The 21,657-nt window shown below is 39.0% G+C and overlaps 1 protein-coding gene across 1 annotated transcript; it reads right to left on the bottom strand.

Moving 5' to 3' along the window:
• Positions 1 to 297: 297 nt before the first annotated feature.
• On the bottom strand, positions 298 to 1,530 carry LOC108065479 (RB1-inducible coiled-coil protein 1-like). Its single transcript, XM_017153478.2, has one exon. It carries the CDS (start codon positions 1,528 to 1,530, stop codon positions 298 to 300), a length of 1,233 nt encoding a protein of 410 aa, XP_017008967.2.
• Between the last annotated feature and the right edge of the window lie 20,127 nt (positions 1,531 to 21,657).

Here is a 21,657-nt window from a genome sequence, read left to right as displayed (position 1 = left end):
TAAGCATATATTTGTTTATGGAAATATTGCTGGCTTCAAGGCTATCATTCCGATTAGGTTTAATGAGTGTTGGGAGGCCGATGTGTTTGTGTTATAAATATATTTATTTCACAATCGGAAATTCCAGAAATTTATTCTGTTCCAGAAGGTGCCTATAAGTTTGTTGAAAATTTAACATAACTTTAAAAAGAAAGGAACACATTACTTTACCGTTTTATTAAATCAAGACAAAAAGGGTATTTATTTAAAATTGTATTTTAAAATACATTTAAGGCTTAACACCTATATTGCGCATATTTATATTTCATTGTCTGATTGGCAAATAAAATTATTGTAATGATGACAATCGAAATCACTCATCTCCCCGTAAACCATAGCAATGCATTCACCGTCATGGTCGGGCTCTCCTAAGTTCCACATAAAAACGGATGCAGGCTTTCCGGAGGCCGTAGATATGAACTCATCATACATATTGAGCTTGATGCCAGTCCAGTAATAACCAATCTCAACTTCTGGCTTTATACTTATGGCTTCGAGTTCCTCTTGGGTTTTGAAAGCCGCCAAATAGCCGCCCATTCCTCGACATGCTGCTGCAGCCTCATCAAAGGGTTTTCTAATTGTATGTTCGAAATAAAAATATCGAGAGCCATAACGCTCAAACTTAGGATAGAAAAACTTGTGATAGAGAGCGGAATGTGTTTCGAGAAGGGTTTTCTGCAAGGCCGATAGTTGGTTCTCCAGCACCGCAAGTTGGTTCTCAGTTTTGTTTTGAAGCTCCTTTAGTTGGGCTTCCATTTTTACCTCCGTTCCGTTTAATCTCGCCTCAAAGGATTCGGAAAGAGCTGTATTTTGGTCCTCCAGTTTTTTCTGAACCGCCAGAAGTTGGGCATCCAGTTTGGTTTGCATGGATATATCCTGATCTCTTACATTTGTGTCCATTTCCTTTAGTTGGGTCTTTAACTCGGAATTCGAAACCAAAAGCTGCTCTTCTGTCACATTTAACCGCTCCGCGAAGTTCTTTGTGATGGTCCTCTGCAGGGACTCCAGATTCGTCTGAAGATATTGCAGCTGACTTTTGAGCTCGGAATTTAACCCAATCAGTTTGGTTTGCATTGCTGTATCCTGGTCCTCCATTTTGGTGCTCTGCAACTGAAGTTGGTTTTTTAATTCAAAAATCACCGCCATTAGTTTTTCCTTCGTGTCGCCGAGTTTCGCCCCAAACTCTTCTTTCGTGGTGATGTCGTTCAAGGAATTCTGCATTGAGATCCTTTGGGCCTCCACCGTCGACTGAACTGCCACGAGCTTCATCTGGATGGACTGCTGCTCGCCGAGGACCTTCTTCAGTTTGGAATTGGTTTCGGGAACCAACTCAATCATCGGATGGATCTTGCTAAGGCAGAAGTCGCCACACTGATTTTGTGGGTCCTGCAACAGGCAAGTGGATCGCCCATTATTTTGTGATTTAGCAACAGATTCTTGAGACACCAGGATAACAAGGAGCAGCAAAGATAAATATGTCAGCTTCAGCATTTCGAATTTGTATTACTATTCAAAGAGAACTCTCAAAACGTACTGAATTTAAAATGCTTCTTAAAAAATAAACAAACCGAAAATACTGCCGATAAGGGGCAAAACCCAAAACATTGCAGATTACGGGCAAAACCCAAAAACATTGCAGATTTGGGAATAAACGCAGAAAATAATCAACGCTTAATTTTTATTTTATTTTTAAACACATCTGCAGTGATTTATTTTTCTCTGTGCAGACAATTTTGGGAATATCGCCGGCTCAAGTTCCTCTTTTTTGCCATCTGCCCCATTGGCCTCACCTTAATTGCCCTCTGATTTGCTGTTAGCAGCGCCACCTTCCGCCGAAAGTGTGGACCACCAACTGTTGCCGGAGAAGGTAAAAAAAAAGCAAAGAAGAGATTAAATAAAATATAAGCCCTTTAAGAGCCGCAGATTGAGATAAAGTAGGAGAATTGGCCGTCGAGAGGTCAATGCTGTCGGGACAGCAGCTGTTCTCCATCTCTCCTCTTTCTTCGCACCCACAATTCTTCCCGTTTTGGTAGAAATCTGCAGTCTTTCTTCGTTTAATGCCGGAATGCCAAAGGGCTGCGAGGAGCGACATATGGTCCGCTTCAGCGTTTGCAGAGCAATTTGGTTAAAACTCTAAAACTTTGATTTGACAAAACGAAGGGAGTCCCATGGGAACCAAAACTGAACCGAAATAGTCAGCACACAGCAGGGAATGCTGCTTATATGAAATACATTAAAATGGAACATTACAACAATAATTCATAAATTGAAACTAGATTTTATGATGGTAATTCCCCTAAATTACATTGAAAACTGTGGAATTCTCAATTGATAAGACATTTACAAATATAATGTTTTTGGGAACATTAAAACTATAACAAAATTTGAATAAAAATGAAATTTTAGAAACTTAAAGATTATATTTTTTATTTATAGCTTTGATTTATAGTTTTATCTTAATTTGTCTGTTTTTTTTTATTTTTTATAGATTTGAGCCTGGTTAATATTATATTATATTAAAAATCTTGCGCTGTGGGAGCCATTTACTAGGTGCGACTTGTTAATCAATCGACTGCATGATGGCCTGATTCTAAGATTCTCCATAATTGAATCGATACACAGACGGCGCGATCCATGAGATACGAAGATCCAAAGATAGCTGCAATGAAGATGGACTGCTGGATGGGAAGATTTCGGCACTGGAGACATGCGAAGACCAAAATAAACAAGTTTCGGGTGGAAATTTATGGCACGATTGCTGCGAACGCAATTTAAACTACGCGTGTGAGGGCGGCACAGCCGGAAAATCGGAAAACCCGTGGGGGGAGGGGGAGGTGGTGATGAAGTGTCGGCTCTCTTCCAATTTTCCGCTCTCTCTCTTCGCGCCTATTTCTTCTTTCTGCCTTCTTGTCTTTTCCAAGGGGGACATTTTCCGAGCTCCGCTGATTTTCTACGGTTCCCCAAGTAATTGTCGTGTAATTTATGGCCGCCGTATGGGAATATCAATGCAATACGCTCTAAATTTACACAAAAACGTAGAGATAAAGGGAGCACTGGATAGTTAGGGTAGGGTGTTGTCTCTACTTGACTCCTACGTTTGAGTTTGAGCATAGTTGGAAATTGTTTATAAACACCCCAGCAAACAATAACAAAAAGGCTTTTTCGATAAGAAAGATCACGGAGAGATCCCATAAATTCCAGCAGCGATATTTTGTAGATTGAAACACGAATTAAAATCCTTAAATATTTCATAAAGTTTCTTATCTCGAAACGAGTTTCTTAACCCAACGACAAAATTTGTGTTGAGCTAATTTGTATATTGTATATAAATATATTGTCCCTTGGGCTAGTTTTATATATTTGGTTTATTTTTAGCGCAAATAAAACCAAAGATGCCTTTAAAATCCCTTTTGAAGACAGAATCAATTTCCATGGCACGGCATCAAATCAAATCAAAATGCGATATCTTCCGCCCTGTTTTTCCCCAGCTTTTAGTTGACAGTTTTGGCTGCTCATTAAGGTGGGGGGAAATGGGCGGAAAAGCGAAAGAAAAGCTGGGGGGAAGTGTCGCCCTGGCAACTGCAGATGCAGACGTTCATTGCCATTCCCATTTGGATTTTCCATCATTGTTGCCAGGCAGCTAAATATAAGCACTCAGACGTGTAAGTTACAAGTCCCCTACCTCCGATCCGAAGTCCATATAGCCCCTCCCTTCCTTTTCCACTCCCATTTTCCATCTCCCGGACAGCTGTACTTTGGCACGCTTCTCGGTTCCCGATTCTCCGGGATTCTGGGATTCTGGGATTCAAGGGCAGAAAGACACCGCCAATCTCCAGAAGCCTCGTCCTTCCCCCGGGATTCTCGCAGACTCCTCGAACTATTTTTGAACGTCCGGCCGTTTTGTTTTCTTTATTTTTTGCACTGCGCCGTGTTCCCCTGGAAATTCCCGTGTTTTGTGGCTCCTTTTTTCGGAACGAATACCCTGGAAAATCGGGGGATTATCGACCGACTCTATAGGTTCGACTTGGGATTTTCTATAAAATATTTCCATACCTTAAAAATAATTAATAGTAATAAATAATTACCAGCAATAATTATTATATTTTTTTTAATGAAAATCTAATTTCAAGGGGAATCCTTTTTATCGAGTTTTTTCTCGCTCTAATCCCCGTTTTTATGCCCCACCATCCCCCTCAGTACAGAGGCCAATGCCAGCGTCTCTTTTTATGTGTGTTTACTGTGAAATTTATTTTTAATTTCAACGACGCGACCTGCACCCCGCCTCCTCCACCCTCTAGCCTTATTTTCCCTTTTTTTCCGCCTGACTGTAAAAAGAAGCCGTGGAAAGGGAAAACATTTAAACAGGATGCAGCATTTCCAGGCGGGGCCTTTCGAAGGAAAAAGGGGGGAAAATGTCCCACCCAAGTCATGCTGAAATTGCTTAAAAATTGCCAGACAGTGCAAATATGTTCCAGCCAAAAAAAGGGGGACAGGGGATGCTGACTCAAAGTCCCCCCTTTGAACCGCCCCTGAAGTTGACAGCAGCGGCAGCAACAAATAGTTTTCAGCCCTCCAAAAAAATAAAGAGGAGAAATAAAGCGAAATAAAAATATAACAAAATGCAAAGCGAAAGGGATCAAGACCCCCCGTACCCCTCCCTGCAGGGCAACCCCCGCCCATGGCTGTCAGTCTGGGGCGCATTAAAATGCAGAATGAGGAGCATTTCATTTGCCGCCGTCGCCTGGCGAAATTCAAAATCAGCAAATTACGTGCTGGGCCAGAATGTAACTAACACTTTGCCAGTAAAGCCCCCCTGCTCAATTTCCCCGCCCCCGTCCCTGCCATTGCCCATTTTCCATTTTCCCAACCCCCTTAGCGCGCCTAAGACGACATGTAATTATCGTTCAAAGGGATAGTTCGCAGGGGGTGACAAAAAAATAAGTTTCTCTGAATGGGGGCCAAAAGTAAATAAGCCAAAGGTTACGCAGTCACAGTGACTGGCAAATTGAAGACTACATTTAAAAATTTTAAAATACCTAAAAACTTTAATAAATAAATATAAAGAAATGAGGGAGAAAATGTAATTTTGTTTTGATTTTTATTTAAAAAATATATTTTTATTATAATTAATTATATTGAATAATATTTTTAGTTAAATTAAAATAAAATATCTACTATAATATTTAGGGTACCATTTTCACAATTCACCGTTTTTTTTTTTTAATTTTAGCCTGTAACTTAAGAAGTATATCTTACCGACCAGACGAAATCCCACCCTTTGCATCAGTTAATTGGGAAATGGTCTTAATAAGGCCGGCTGAAAAGCGACTTCTTCGATTCCTGGGGGTCATTGGCAACAGCTGTTGGTGGAAATGGCCCCCCTGTTTCTTAGCCCCCCTCTCGCGATGAAGTCTTAGAGTTTTCTTCGCGAAAATTGAGGGAGGAAAACGGATGATGGGGAATTTTTGTCCCGTCCATTGGCCTCACGTACGAGTGGGTTTTTATTTTCCCCAAGTTCATTTAAATTTCCACCGCCTGTCCATCTGTCCGAGCCTCTAAACCAACTCGTTGCCGATTACTTTCGCTGTCTAAATTATTTGCGAAAAAAAAGTGGGGGCCAAACACTCGGAGCTGACAAACCAAAGTTGTAATACCCTAAAATAAATTTATTTGTATTTTAAACAATTTTAAGCTTGGAAGAAAAATTAAGAAGTAAATATATTAGGGATATTACAAATATTTTGGTTAAAAACACTTCAAAGAAAATAGCAATTAAAACATAAGTATGAATTTTTCTAGTAATACTAAAAACCTTTAGAAAAATGTATCTCTTGAACAAACCTTTTGTAAAATCCATGGCAACCTCTGAAAAAAAGAGCTCAAAAAGAGTTGGCAAATAAGTGGGGGAAAAATACGGTTTTGGGTGTTGGGAGCGACAGGCGGCTCAAGGTGAATGGCGCAACGGTAATTAGTTAAAAAGCAGCTGCCTGTGAATGCGACTGCGACTCGATGAGTCGTGACAGCACTGAGAAAAAAAACCCCGAATTTGAAATTCTCAACCACTAAATGATGTGCTTAATAAATGTTGAATTACAAATAAATTCTAATATATTAAGAAAAATAATATTGAATAATGTTATGAACAATACATTATGATTCAATAATTCGTTATTAAATTTTAAGCTGTTAATATTTTTTAAAACTATAAATATATGTGAATAAATCTCCAAAGAAGTAAAAACTTTAACTTATATTAACTTTACAGTTTAGTTTTACCTTACAAAAGAAATACATTATTATTTATGTTACCTATAAATTTATACACAAAATTAAGTTAGGGTTCGTCAGAAAATATTAAAAAATTTAAATAAATCAAATGTGTACTAAATTCAACTAATTTTTTCAATTACATTTTTGTTTGATTTCTCGCAGTGTAGCTAAAGGCTCGACCGCCTTTGGAGGATTCCAATTGGTGGTGGGAATGGGCGGGGTGCGTGCACCGGTTTATAGCACGTTTGGGAGCCACCTCGTGGAACGGGGGGCGTGGCACGGGCAGGGGCGGATTTCAAAGGGGGGCGCACTTGACCGGCTGCCGTTCGCTTGACAAAAGTGAAATGTAAGTAATTAAAATTGCCAGCGTTTTAGCCCCGCTTCATTTGTAACTCGAAACTGGGCATGTATTTGCCTCCCGTCCGCGTCCTCCGGGGATCCACTGTACAGTTGTCTCCCCCGTCGCAATTGGGATTTTCCATTCACTTTCAAAGTGCGAGAAAAGCGAACAGAAAATAGTGATAAGCAAATTTCCCAGCATTGACTTCAGTTTAGTGAAATTAAATTGAATTTTCATATTTTTCCTCAATTTAATTCGAACTTTTCCTACCTTTTTATACCTTTCAAAGACATCCTTTCGATGCGTCCCCCTTTTTTATTGTGATTTCCCATTGTTGAGCTTGTATTAATATTATTATTATGATATATATTTTTTTTTTTGGATATTTGTTTGTTTTGTCTTTTCTTTTTTGCCGTTCTGTTTTTCATTATGATTATTTTGGGCGGCCGAAGAGGCTGCAAAATCGCTGAAAAGGCACGTAGCCCATTGATGGAATGAAAAGCGGGCAGTGGGGGGCGGCAGGGGCGTCGCAGGGAGGGGGGCTTTGAGACAGGGTCGAGCCACTTCACCACGTCGCCGCCTGCCACTTGGCTTTCATTTCAGAATTTTATTTGGACTCCGAGCGCCCGGCTCTCATCTTTTTCCACTTCGATTTCCCATTTTTGTGTATGAAAATTGCTGATAATCAGGGGCTCCCCTTCATTTCCCATCCTCATTACCCGAAGTGCGAGCAGATCACTCGAAGGGGGTCGGCTGATTGTGATAAGCGTCGAAAAAATAATTGAGGAGGGGGCACCAGGAATCGGCAGTCGGGAATCGAAAGTGACAATCGTCGATGGGATGATTATGGTGAAATTAAATTGGAGCTTAAAAAAGAGTGAACACCTTTAAAATATTCATAGAAATTATTTAAAGTCTTTATCGTACACCCAAAAAAAGCTTGATATAAAACGATGATCGATTTTGACTTGATATGCGGGCATCTCATTTTGATATACTCGAAATATGAGGTGCATATGCAAAACCACAAATTTAATTGTTTTTTTGTGTGTAAGAACTTTATGCTTTTCACACATAAGTTATAAAAGTAAGTAAATCCCCTGCCGAATTGTTCGCATTCCGAGTGAATCCCTTGCTAAAACAACCATTTGTTTTCGAGTGCGTTGAATGATTGATCGAATTAATAGATAACTCAATCAGGCATTCATTAAATGAATGCGCCAAGCAATTTCCATCACTTTTCCTCAGCTTGAGTTTGAGAGATGCATCTGCATCTTTTACCCTTTTGCTCCTGCTCGGGGGATATATGTATATATAAGATATATATATATAAGATGCATGTGCTCAGCCATTGTGACACTCGCTGCGTAAAAATCATGTTAAATAAATGAAATTGTCATACTCGATGGGTTTGATGGGGCAGCTGAAAGCGAAAAATGAAGACGAAGATGCAGACTCAGACGCCCAGATGATGATGATGATGAGAATGGTGGGATGGGGGACTTGGGTTGGGGTCTTGGGATGGGGTCTTGAGATAGGATGGGTTGCAGATGGATTCGAGATGGGTTGCCAATGGAGTGGATGCTGCAGGCTGCAGTCTGACAATGACGTTGACGTTGTCGCCCTGATGACTTTCAATGAGTCAACTCCAGGTTCCCCCTCCCCTCCACCTCGCTGCCACCTCTGAAATTCTGGGGGCAAAGAGCCCCCTACCCCACCCCCCTTCATTGGTTCCGAGAAAAGTCCCCAAAGCCCCCGCCTCCTTTCCAATCACAAAGTCTTTTTTTGAGCTGTAATTATTACCCGGCATTATCAGCTTCTCTCTTGCAGGCCGACTGATAAAAATAAAGTAATCTTGCAGTCTTCGAAATTGTCACCAACTTAAGTTTTTTTTAAGAAGTTTTAATACACTTCAATAGAGTTTAATAACTAGCAAAACAAAGTCCATGAAATTCCTGTTAGACTTAATATTATGTATTATATCAAAATTTCCAAAATAAAAAATAATTAAATTAAGTAAACTACAATAGAAAAAAAATAGATATTGAATTTTTGGGTAAATTTGTAGATGATAATAAGTACATGTAATAAAATAAAAAAAAAATGTAATAAATATAAATATTATTCATATTACCTTTAAAGAAGTAAAAATTTTTTACATACTACAAATAAAGCTAAATAAAAATATAAATATTAAAAAATTTACTTATAGGGTTTACTGACTCATTATAAAGATCATTATAAATATATGCAAATATCTTCTGTATTGCCTATAAAAAAGCTTCTAAAATTGAATTTATAGAACTAAAATAAAAGTATTCCAGAGTATTGTCAAGTCCGCTATTTGAGTCAGCCTTTCTTTTTTCCCATTTCATTAAATCGCTTCATGCACACAATTTATTGTTATTATTAGGAGAGCAATCGCCCCGATTGATAGGGGAATTTTGGTTTTTGGGCGAGGGGACACTCTCGGCTGTTTCCATCAAAAACATATACATTTTGGATTTTTTTTTGTTTTTTCGTCGGGGCTGAGTAAAAATTTATGTGAAAATTCATAATTGGATTATGGCACTCGGAGCTCTTGGTTAGCGGTCGTCGCCTTTGAGGAGGTCCCCGTTTCGCTGTCGACAAGTGACAATGAACTTGAAAATGGGAAATGTGGAAAATGTGGAAAAGCGCTCGAGGGGCAGCGTGACTTGGTGTTGTGGCTTTTGGATTTTCATCGCTTTTTCCACTCTTCCATTTCGCCCAGTGCTCAATTAAGTTTTTCCCCCGGCTGGTAGGGGATTTATTAGCCAGGTGACGACTGTATTTAAAAGTCTGGTCAGGTAGACGGCTTTGTTGGGCTTCGATTGGCGGTCAAGGGTTTCCCAGTTACTACGTTTGTAGAGTTTCGAAAAACTACAAATAAAATATCACAAATTGTAAATAATACCAAATGCTCGAAATAAATCAAAATAGGAATGGAAAAAGCAAATGCCATAATTTTTATGAGTTTAACACATGGAAAATTCCGTGAGAAAATCATGGGGGAAATTCGAACTAACAATTTTATGTTCGGGAATTCGGTGCAATAAGCCGAGTACAAGACTTTGTATATATTAAAGGGATTTTCGCAACCTGTTCGTTGACCTGTCAGAACCCTGTTTATAAATCGAGGCCCATCATCGATTACAGCCCACTCTTTGGTTTTGCAGATGAAATATGCATGTATTTAAATGCGTTACAATAAATTTTTGATTTATTTGCGACGCCATTGACTGAATTTTAAATGACAGCGATTTATTTCAGATTTATACATAACAAAAATGCGATGGAAAAAATATAAAAAACTAGAGCTTCTGCTGGGAGATTTTTTAGGGGCAAGTTGGGGGCCATAAAAACGGTTTTTGTATTTGCGAGAATTTTTTGGCATAGATGGACGAGTTTTTATCACCAGATTTCCAATATATATAGCGCTATCTTTGTCCATCAGTTATTGATGAAAAATCGGTCAGCATTTTTCGCATGTTTCGAAACTTTTATATTCGTTAGATTTAATTCGTGGCTTTTTCTTTGATTATTCTGATGATTGAAAACCCCAATGAAAATCCATAAAAAGTGGCTTTATATACATATTTTTTAAGTGCTAACTCTGCCAGCGACTTAATTAAGCATCGACGACGACGAAAAACACCTAAGCGCAGCTTTTACTTTTGGCCTGGGAAGCTGGGAAACTCCGTGTACTTTGCGCAAGTTTCAATGAAAACAACAAATTAACTGAGACAGAGGGAGGGGGTTTTCCCCTCGGAAAACACAAATTATCAAAGCAAAAGGCGCTTGAAATAAAAAGACTTGAAGAGTAACTGGGGCCTCGTAATTATGCCGTCTTACTTCTGTTTTTCGTTTTTCGCCTTTTGCTCTTTGTTTTTCTTACCTCTTTCGGCTTCAATTTCACATGATAAAGTTTAGAGATTTACTCAGGTAAATAAAAAATTAAAGAGGGTAAGAAAATCGGAATTTATCATAAAGATAAGTGAATATTTATCAATAACTTTTAGATATTATAATAATACGAACCACACTTTGGGTAGAAATGTTTAGCAGAGGAATTAGAGGAGACAACGACCCCCACATATGGCCACTCCCCCCTCCCCACCAGCCGCCCCCACACACAGAGAAATCCTAAGTGCTTTGTCTAAATATACGATTGCCAGCCGAAGCCGCGCTTGTCGGGCGCATAAATCCCGGAAAATCTCCGACTATATAGTTCATTTTCGTTCGGCCGACTCGACTCACTCCCTTAAGCTAAAAATAACTGCAAATTGTCTAGAATTTACGGAGCGCACGGGAAATGGAAAAGTGGAGGAAAAAGGGAAACGGGGAAAATTTCTAACTTGCCTGTTGAGTAATTCTACGAAAGATCGTCTCCGTCTGGGAATTGGTTTTCCCTGCTCGAAGAGCCCTAAAGACATCTAATGAGCATCATTAGGTCGTCTGTATCTTTGTATCTTGTCGCTCGTGGTGTGTGTACATCTAAAGAATGGGATTTGTTTATAATGAAGTCGAAAAGGCAGGGACGTGACCGAAAAGGATGGCTGGAGTGCGAAAGAGAGGGGGCACCAAGGATCTGAAGACCTTTTTTTTTGGGAAAACTAATTTCTAATGGATCACTGGAATTTTGAGGGAAAGTTTGCTGTATTCTAATAATAAAATATAAACTTGAAATAAAAATAAATAAAAATCTTATAACCTCAAAAATTTTGAGGTTCACATCATGATTTTCCGATCATAAAATGGGTTTCCATCCCTAATCTTTCTTGTTTCTCATGATTTTAATGTCAGCTTTAGGGTTTTGTGAATAATCAATGATGATCGATGGTTCTGTGATTAGATCTTTGGGTTCTTGTTCTTGAGTGGGTGTAGCAGCTGAACTTGCCTGGCCTGCTCATATATATCTCCTTTTCTCTATCTGCCTTTCCTGTCTTGTTTTGGTCACCTTTGACCTCCGCCGCCTCTTTCCCTCTTTTTCTCTCTCTCTGTTTTTTTCGGGATCGCATCTTCCGGCCCCGCTTGACATTTTTATGATCGCCCTTTCTTGTTCTGGAATCTTTATTGTCTTTGGCTCTGTTCTTGGTCTCACACACAATCCTTGATATTTTCATTAGTAATTAAATAAAATTTACAATAATTTCTGGTGCACCTACCGCCCTTTTTTGTTCCATTTGACTTTTCCCTGGAATTTGGCTTTTCTCACAGGCTTAACCCTCGTGTCTCCGGGGGGCTATTAAATGCCATCTTGTTGCCTCTTTCACTGTTTTTGTTGTTACAACACACCTAGCGAAAGAGACAGGTAGTGGCTATAGGGAGAAAGAGAGAGAGAGAGGGGGCGACAGCATTTGAAATCTCATTTCACGTTCAGCTTCCGCAGCAGTTAAAAATAATGACAATTGAAATCTGGGAAATATCTGGGGCCCAAAAAGAGGAAGCCAAGATCTGCTTAGGCATAATTTTGATGAAATATTATTTCCAAATATAATGAAAAGCCGGAGTGGAGTTTGAGTTCTGCTTGAAATATACTTGAAATGGGAAAATATTCAATACATGTGGCATCATATAACAGAGGACTTGGGAAACCTATAAGGGGAAAATATGTAAGATTTAATTGCTTTGAAATCATAAAAGAATATAATAAGGTACATATAAATAATACGCGAATTCTTCAGCTATTTTAGTATTTTTCTCAGATAAGGGTATTAAAAGTATATTATATATGTTTTTAAAATTTTTTTATTTATATTTTATTATTATGTTATTATTATTTTATTTATTATGTTAATAACATTAATAGGGAAATTTGTTAGATTTTATTACGTCAAATATTAAAAATTTCAGAGATTATAAAGTCGATTGATATTTCTTTTATCTACGATTTAAATGCCGGATTCAATGGCCCTTTCTCTAATAGCTTCACTCCCATCCATCAAAACTTAGATGTTTCTGTTTCTGCTGGCCGCATTTCCCCGATTCTCAGATTCTCCAGTTCTCCATTTCTCTGGCTCTGTTCACAGTCAATTGGCAACCTTGTCCCGCTTGAGAATGGGCACTCGAACGGCTCTTGTTGGGAGCAGTAAAAGTTATAACATTTCTGCATAATTTGTGGGCCAGAGAACTGGGAAACTGCACTAGCAACTACAGCAGCAACCTTGGCCAAACACAGAAACCAAGTCAGTGGCGTGTGGGAAAAGATACTAAAGTATCTGCGTATCTGGAGCCGGAGCTGTGGAATCTGTGGCCTGGCTAATTGCAGTTGCAGATTTTGCCCATCGCCGGGGTGTCAATTAAATTTACTCGCAGTCGGGAGGTGCAATATCGCAGTTGCAGCGGCCACAGCAGCAACATTGCTGCTACGACAGCAACACATCTGCAGTCCAGCTGCTCCCTTAGAGTTCGTCTGAGGTCACACTGCGCAAAAAAAAGGGAGGGCAAACCAAAAAAAAAATATGAGCGAGCTGTGCAGTGCAGTGCGACAAGTGCAATGATGGCATCCCGTCAATGCACTTCATACCATTTAGTTTTCCATTACAACATTTTCCTTGGCTCTCATTTTTCCAGCATTTTCTGCTCCGCTTTTGCGATGGGAAAAAATGCAGACCAGCGACAATTTGTAATGCGATTAATGCGGCTGATTAAGTTTTGGCTTTCAGAGAATAGTAACAGCCAGCACAGTGGGTCAAAGTGGGCGGAAAAAGTAATTAAAAGTTGTTAAAATAATACAATTATTATTATTATTATAAAAATTATATTCCTTTAAATATTTATTTTAAATTTCCTAATTCAACTTTCAATGTTTATTCCGAAATGAAATCTTCCAATTAAAAATAGAACTCCCTCCAGAAAATGATTTGATATTGCTGGCAGATAAAATCTCTCGATTTCGTACGATTCCCCATGCAGAAATATATATATTCGAAGCATTGGAACCCGAGACAGCTGCGGCTCACACAAATCAGGGAATGAAAATAAAAACGAGAAGCGGGGTAGAAAAAAATGCCAGAACAAAAAAAAATATATATACGGGGAAGCCTGGAGAGTGGAAAAAATCGAGTGCAAACGCACGAACCGCACTCGTAGCTGGATTTTCTGGAGGCCCCCGCACCCTAGAAGTTGATATTGCTGCTGGGTCGACGATGTTGCCGCTGTGGTGCAATGTGCTGCATTTCCGGTAGCCGCTCAGGATCGACGGGCCTTCTTCTTGTTCTCTCGGTGCGTGTCTTTCACTGGTGCGTGTGTCTCACTTCTGCCTGAATTCCCGATTCCCCGATTCTCCCGCTTCTCCAACTCTTCTCCGATTCTCAAACCCTCAATCCCATTCAGAGCGGTCCAGAGAAGACGTGCCTGTTGGGCCCTGCAATTGATTTCTTTGAATTTTTTCGCTCGTTTGTTTTGCAGTTGGTCCTTACTCTTCTGGTGATATCTGTTTTCTACACGGTGAGAAAAAAGTTTAAAATAATTATGAAAATGAAGTAAATAAAAAATTTAGTATGGGTATGAAACTAGCCAAATCATAAGCTTAGTTAAATATTTCCATTAGGAATTTGATGGGCGAATTCGTCCCTATTTCTTTAATATACGCGAATTCTGCAGCTTTTTTCTTTTTTTTTTTTTGATAATAGGTATTTAAAGTATACTTTACTTGTTTTACCTTAAATTTCCGCTATTTATACTATTTATCTTTAGCTTAGTTATATTAGGAAATTAATACTCGAACTCTTCAGTTTTTTAAGTATTTTGTTTTCTGAGAGTAGGTATCTAAAGTATATTATATTTTTCTTACCAGTACTTGCTAGTTATCCTATTAAATTGAATTTTTTCCTATGCATTTGTTTGCTGTTTTCTTATCTACGATTGTGTGAAGTCATTTTGTACCTGTGTCCAGGTAATGGGCAATGTTTGTGTGTGTGTACTGAGCACCCCCCCGTGGCGATGGAAAGAAAAATATTTCTAGTCTGATTTTCTGATTTTCTGACCCTGGGACCTTGGCGACACGGCTTCCTGTGAGCCGGAATGCGTCTGTGATGAGATCCTGTGAAAACTACACACCCAAGTGCAATTAACAAACAGAAGTGAGGCTGCCGTTTCGGGATTAGAAAAGCAGACGTGTGCAGCTCGGGGATATTCGGGATTGTCGGGATCTGCGAGATCTTCGAGCTCTGCGGCTCTTTAACGTGTCATTGCCAGTTTCCCACACGGCGTCGGGACGTCGGGAATCATAATTTGCCTTAATCTATAATTTGTGAACGAGAAGGGAAGGGCAGGATCTCGATGAGATTGGTTTGCGTGTGCGACCTTCTGCCGGCAATTAATGTGTCCACTTCTCGGAGGAGCTGACCCTCCTACGTTTGCCCCTGGTTACCTGTTCATAATTCTCACCTCAACTCAACTCTTTGCTCCTCATTACGAAAACAAGTCGAAGAACCACAAATCAAAGAGATCCGAGCCGACCCAGAAAAAACAAGAGCGATGCCGAAGATCGAGGAGGGGGGAAACGAGGCCCAAGTATTTATAATAATATAATAACCATGGATTTTTTCCATCCCTATTTGTGGATTGTGTTCTCCCCAAACAAGAAGTAATTACTTACAGACCAATACTATCCAATTACCAAAGAAATAAGAGAGAATGCATATTTATCCTTGCCTCAATCAAATCAAAAAATTTGGTTGGAATAGAATAACGAAAAATTTAATAAATTAATTTGAAATATAATTTTATCTTTCGCCCCATCAAACACTTCACTGAAATAATAATGCCGCAAAGTGCCAGGCATGTAAAATTCATAAATATAGATATTTTTGGCTGTTTCGGGCGCAGCTCCTTTATGGTGTTTAATTAATTTTTATTTTTGCTTAATCACTTGAAAACCGAAAAACGAAACCCCAACATTTTTATGCAAATGCCCTGTAATGTGACAATGAGGTCAGCGATTGCTCCGCAAAAACAAGAGCAAAAGCAAAAACAACGAGAGGTTGCGGATGGATTATGATTTGTTGGAATGCGTTGCAAATTTTTCAGTTTTCAGTTTATGGCTGCATTTTCCGCAAAATTTGCGCAGCATTTGGTCAATAATTTCACCATTGGAGGGTTTCTAATTTGCAACTTTTTGAACGCGGGTCGGGGGTTGGGGGTTGCAGCAATTTTTCACAATAAATTCAGTTGACCAGGTTGCAATTTGCAGTTTTATGGCGGACGAACCGAAATTTTACGACATTTTAACATTTATTTGTGGAAGTACAAAGTTCAATTTAAGAGGTAAATAATTTCTTTTATTTAAGGCTTGTTGTTTGAGTTTGGTCCCACTTTTAATGTCTATGTGACCATCTCTTTCGAAATTAAAGAAGGTGCCATTTGATGTGACCAGAACCGGGCAATTTTAGGTAATGGGCTAATTTTTGCCACGTGCCTGGGCAATTGGGAACTCAACTCAATAAACGAATGACTAAGTGATTGACTGACGGGCCCAGTATTTCCCCGAGGAAAGTGTTTTGTAGCTGGCCGGTTGCATAATTTCGTGCTTATCAAACGTTGCCCGAAAAGCCAGAAAGGACACTTTTCGGTTGGCTGACTCACGGACAAGCGGACAAACGGACAATATATATACGAAAAGGGGGTCGCGTGCCCAGGAGCAGGTGCACTGATTACCGCCTGAGTCACTTTTACCCCCGAAATGCCGATCCAGATCCCTTCCAAGGCATTTGTCAACGTCACAGCTCTGCTCCTTGACTCCGGGGGTGGACTTTGGGTCCTTTGTGTTTGCCTTGCCCTTGTTGCTGTTGCCTTTGCTTTGCCTTTTTTTGCATCATTCACTTCCGGTCCGTGGCTGCAACGTGACTCATTTTGGCCGGCAGTCGGGGGAAACCCCTTTGCGTTGCCAGGGCTATTCTAATTTTTACGAATTTTCAGGGGCTACAAATAGAAGAATTTTGTTGAAGTCGTCGAAGAAACAACCCTTTAAAAGTGTAGTAAAATGCGTTGTTAGTCTTAATTCATTAGGGATATTTTGAAATACATTTTCTCAACATTTTTGGAAACAATATATTTTACTTAAACATTTTTAAATATTTTTATATTAAATTGCTTTTATTTTTTATTCACTGGGAATAGGGTATTTCAAATTTGGTTTTAATAAATTCCCAAAAATTCTCCCTTATTTTTGCTTTGCGCTCTGTCAAACTGTCGATAGTCCAAATGCTAATTGGCCACGCCTACGAGCCGCCCACAAGCTTATGGCAACATCACCGCCACCAGAAGCATTAGAACCACCAGAAGTACCAGGAATACCAGCACCACCACCGTCAGCAGCTTCAGCACCACCGGCAGCACCGCCGGGAAAAGTCTGCAAGTCAGTCAAGGCTCTTGAAAGTTCGAGCCGCATGTCACACGGGTTTGTTGCCCCAATCCAGGCAGCACTGTACTACAGAGGATATAATTCATAAAAATATTTTGAGACATGATAAAAAGTATTGTTACACTTTTGAGCTATGTTTATTTTTTAAAGAATACCCTGCAATTTCATCATATTTTTGGTGTCTAAAAAATGCTATTTTAGAAATAAAAAAATTTTAAATAATATCTATATATATATATATATGCGTAAATATAATTAATAAATAATATTTTTGACTTGCTTAAAACAATATAAGTAATATTGAATATTTTAGTTAATGTCACGGAAATATTTTATGATTTCCTTGCTGTTTATAAATTCTATTTAAACAAATAAAAATTAATGTAAAAAATTATTAAATATGCCTTGGGTTTTAGTGCCTAAGTAGAAGTTTTGGTTCCACCACGATATTAATCAGGTTTTTTAATGGCGTCGCGAAAATGTTGCTCAGTGTCGGAGGATGTGGGGATGCCTGCAGGATGCCAGGATGTGGCGGATGGCAAAAATGCAAAGTACGCTTGATTTACAGTCATTAAAAGGTCTCCTCAGTCTCCGCCGAGCGGCAACCCCATCATCATCGCCATCGTCATCGCCGTCGTCATCTTGGCTTCCTTGGCAAATTGCGCTAGACAGGATCGTCGGGTTTTGTGATAGGCACTCTCACATTTGCCTGGCGGTGGCATTTTAATTGGCAGGCCGGGACGAGAAAAACATCGGCAGGAATTCGCCAAAGACGGAAGCGCATATCCTCCTGCATACCGTTGCATGTCCTCGGGTGTACGTGTGTGTGTGTGTGTGCCCTCAAACCCACCCACGAATCCTTTTTCTCCTCTTTTCTTTTTTTTTTTTTTGGTCCTTTCAGTCGTAGTATTTAGCTGGATGCGCGAATGAATGAAATGCCGAGTTCATTCATAAAATAAATCACAGACGAGCGGCGAGTAAGGCGAGCGAGTTCTCTCAATGAAATGGATTAGTCAGAAGGTGGAAAAGCGGGAAAAGTGGGTTGGAAAATGGCCGGGGGCGTGCAGGCCGGGGGAACAAAAGCCAAGACCAAAGCAGGAAGTCGTAGCCGTAGAACAAGGACAATGGGGAGCTGGCAGCTCCAAGACCAAGACGTGGTCTCATTAGCGATGCCCCAGACTCAGACTGACTCCAAACCCACCTACGTTACGACAGAGATATACCTTCAGAAAGATATAAATAAATATAGGATTATATATATATTTTGGGGAACATTTTTGCCAAATTTCTATATAATAATAAGCTGGGACTTTATACATACCAATAAAACACCGATATGATTAATTGCAAATTTATTATTCAAACATATCAACAAGATATTTTGTCAAATCAGTTATTTTACTAAAATTATAATAATACTATCTTTCCAATACTTTAAGATCACACCACTACAGATAACATTTAAGAATGTTTAAATATATTTCAATACTTTTACGGGCCACCGAAATATTTTATTTTTATTTATATATTTCTTTCAATAATTTATTCCTATAGAGTACATATTCTGTCGCTTGTTTTATCCTACTTTTTAACCATTTCACATTTATTTAAACTCTTTTTTTGTAGCGTCTGCCTCATCTGCGACAGGGAAAAAACGAGCTGCTTCTATTTGCCAGAGCGAAATGTTGGTACACTCTATTGACAGTTCACTGCACGACACTTGACTGTTTGAGTTGGCATTCAAAACAACTCACACAGATACGCACGCACACTCACAGGCGCCGAGTGCAAACACAGATACACACACACATTGCAACGAACTGAGCCCAACAACTGCAGCAACACTTTTTAAACAAATACAAACAACAACTGACAGCCACCGCACTTTCTTCTTTCTCGCAACAAAAAAATAAAGGAGAAAAAAGAAATAGAAAATGGAAGCCGGGGGTTAAGGGGGCTCAGGGGGTTAAGGGGGGTCCTCAGAGGGCTAACACGACGCTTTGAACAATGCAAGTTAATTAAAGTGCAATTAAACACAGGCAGACCCACCGACAGATGGACAAAGCCAAGATGCAGATGCAGATGCAGCCAAAGAGACGAGGTCAACTGTAGAAAGGGGAAAAGCCTGGAAAATGGGCGGAAAAGTGGAAGTTCGGTGGAGCTTCCTACGAAAAAAGAAAGATCAAAACAATATTAAATTTTCGAAAATTAAATTATCCTAATATTATAAAAATAAATAACAAGAAATATAATTATTTTATAATCATGCAATTATTTTAATAAAATTTAGAACTTTTTTTTATTTTCAACTTTTCAATTACCAAAACTTAATCTTTTTTTCGAGCCGAAGATGCAGACCAAGGGAACCGCAAGAACTTGACCAGCTGCAAGGACCAAACCCCAAACCAGAGTTGGAAAATATTCTGACCCAAGTTCTGACAGTTGTTTGTAATTATTTATGGCACCTCCAGCAGGAACAGGAAACTCTGCTATCCATTTGTTTGTTAACACTTGCCAAGAATCCCAACAAAACTTTCAGCCAAAGTAAAAAACGAAATCTTTAAGGATGCAAACTGGCTAAATAAAGCGAATTCAGCTGGCTGACAGGTGCATGCGTCATCATTGCTGTGTGTTGTGTGCAAAAGGCCAAAGTTGTAAATAATTTCGGGTTTGTCTCGGCTCGGCTCGCAAAAGTTGGCCAGAAAACAGAAAACAGCGAACAGAAAACAACCTGAGCCCCCGAAATATCAAACGGTGGAAAATCGAAAAGGAAAAATGAAAATGAAAAACTGGGTAATTGGGAGTGGCAACACGCCCCCGTCGGCCAACTGCCATGGCAATTACACGCCTCTGACAGGAGAGGTGCACACAAATTAGCCAAAAAAGCCACCAAGACGGCCGAGACAAAGCCAAAAGCGAGCGAATAAAATACGGGAGAACTCAGACAATGCGATGGCTGAAAGCCCGAGACCCAAAACCGAAACCGAAACCGAAAACCCAAAATAAGGCCCGAAAGTCGGCCGAAAAGATCCCCAAATGTGGAAAATTGAGGTTGGGCCCCTGGGCCGTGGTGTAAATTCAGTGCAAACTGATTAAATAGATCTTTATAGTTAACAAAAGAAGGTTTAAAAAATAACAAATATTTTAATTAACTATCAGCAATAATAAATAATATCATTATCAAACACTTCCTTTTTTAAGTTTGTGTAATCTTATTTTAAATATTACATTTAAGTATGTTTAATAATTTTATTAAAACTAATAAATAGTTTAATTTTCAACCAATTCGTTTTTTAAATATGTTTACGTTTCTTTATTATTTACTTAATATTTTAAAAACTTATTACAATTATGTTTAATAATTTTTAAAATTTGTATTAATTTAGCTTTGAATATAAAAATAAAATAAATATAGGTATATTTTGTATATATTAAAAACAATATTAGTATTTTAAAAATCTCGTTTTATTTATTTTATTTTCTCATATAGATTTTTGCATTCTGATGACATCTCCAATGGCATTGCATTAAACTTAGCCACTGTGCCTGCTGCTTTAGTTGCAGTTGGTTGCAGTTAGCCGCTGCGGTTGCTGGCTTTTAGTTTTTTAGCCAAATAAACCAGTTTCAGCGCCAAACTTTCAATTTCGAAACGCCACCGAAAAAAGGTTAAATGTGAACGGGTCTCTGGTGTGTTTTTCAGGGGGTTTGGGCTTGTGTTTGGGTTTCAGTTTCGGTTTCTGGGTAATGTCTTCGGCGGGCCTGACAAGCCGCTGATAAGAACGGTTTCTGGGTTGGGTTTCTTTTTTTCCGGCCTGTCTTCTGTCTTCCGATAAGATTTGCCTTTTTGGGTTGAGCATAACAAATGATGGTCGGGTGTTTTTTGGTATTTTTCTGGGGATATTTGCACTGGTTTTGAAAGGTGGAGGGAGTCAGGAAAAATATAAAACGGCTTCTACTCACGAGTATTCTTTAATTTTGGCTGCTTTAAATAATAACTATAAAATGCTTTTTCTAAATATTAAATAATCGGCCACGTGATGACTTTATTATTTTGATTTGCCGATATTTCAAATGCTCTTCACCACTTCCACTAAGTCTGAATTAACAAGTGATTTTATTGAGCAATATTTTTTAATTGAGGTCATGTTTATGATTATTTTTTCGCAATTTGTCAAGTGTTCCACCCGCAGATCTGCTGCTATTATTGTCAGCTTAATTCCGGCACGGCACTCGCACACATCATAAATTCTCGCCGCTGCAATTATTCAAATCTCGTTTAAGCTGCGGAAAAAACAAAAAACCAGAGACCAAAAACCGAAAATAAAACCCCAAACGACCTTGGGGCCAAGACAATGCAAAATGCAAGAGGCCCCGCTGATCCATATATGTGGACAAATTCCCACACAAGTCGCTGTGCTACTTTAAACGGTCCACTAAAATATATCTTAGCGTCATCTTAAGGTGCCAAATGAAATATGTCTCTAATCTTTCGGCTTAGAAACGACAGAAAAAAAAGAATAAAAAGAAGCGCGTGAAAAATGTGTCATCACCTCAAAACGCTGATCATTATGATGAAACCGAAACATTTGCATTCTGGATCTGCGAGTGATTTACGATCCGT

Source organism: Drosophila takahashii, chromosome X (genome assembly GCF_030179915.1).
Source record: "Drosophila takahashii strain IR98-3 E-12201 chromosome X, DtakHiC1v2, whole genome shotgun sequence".
In the NCBI taxonomy this organism is placed as follows: Eukaryota; Metazoa; Arthropoda; class Insecta; order Diptera; family Drosophilidae; genus Drosophila; species Drosophila takahashii.
Note: the sequence above shows the minus strand (reverse complement) of the source record. Positions and strands in the feature narration are given on the sequence as shown.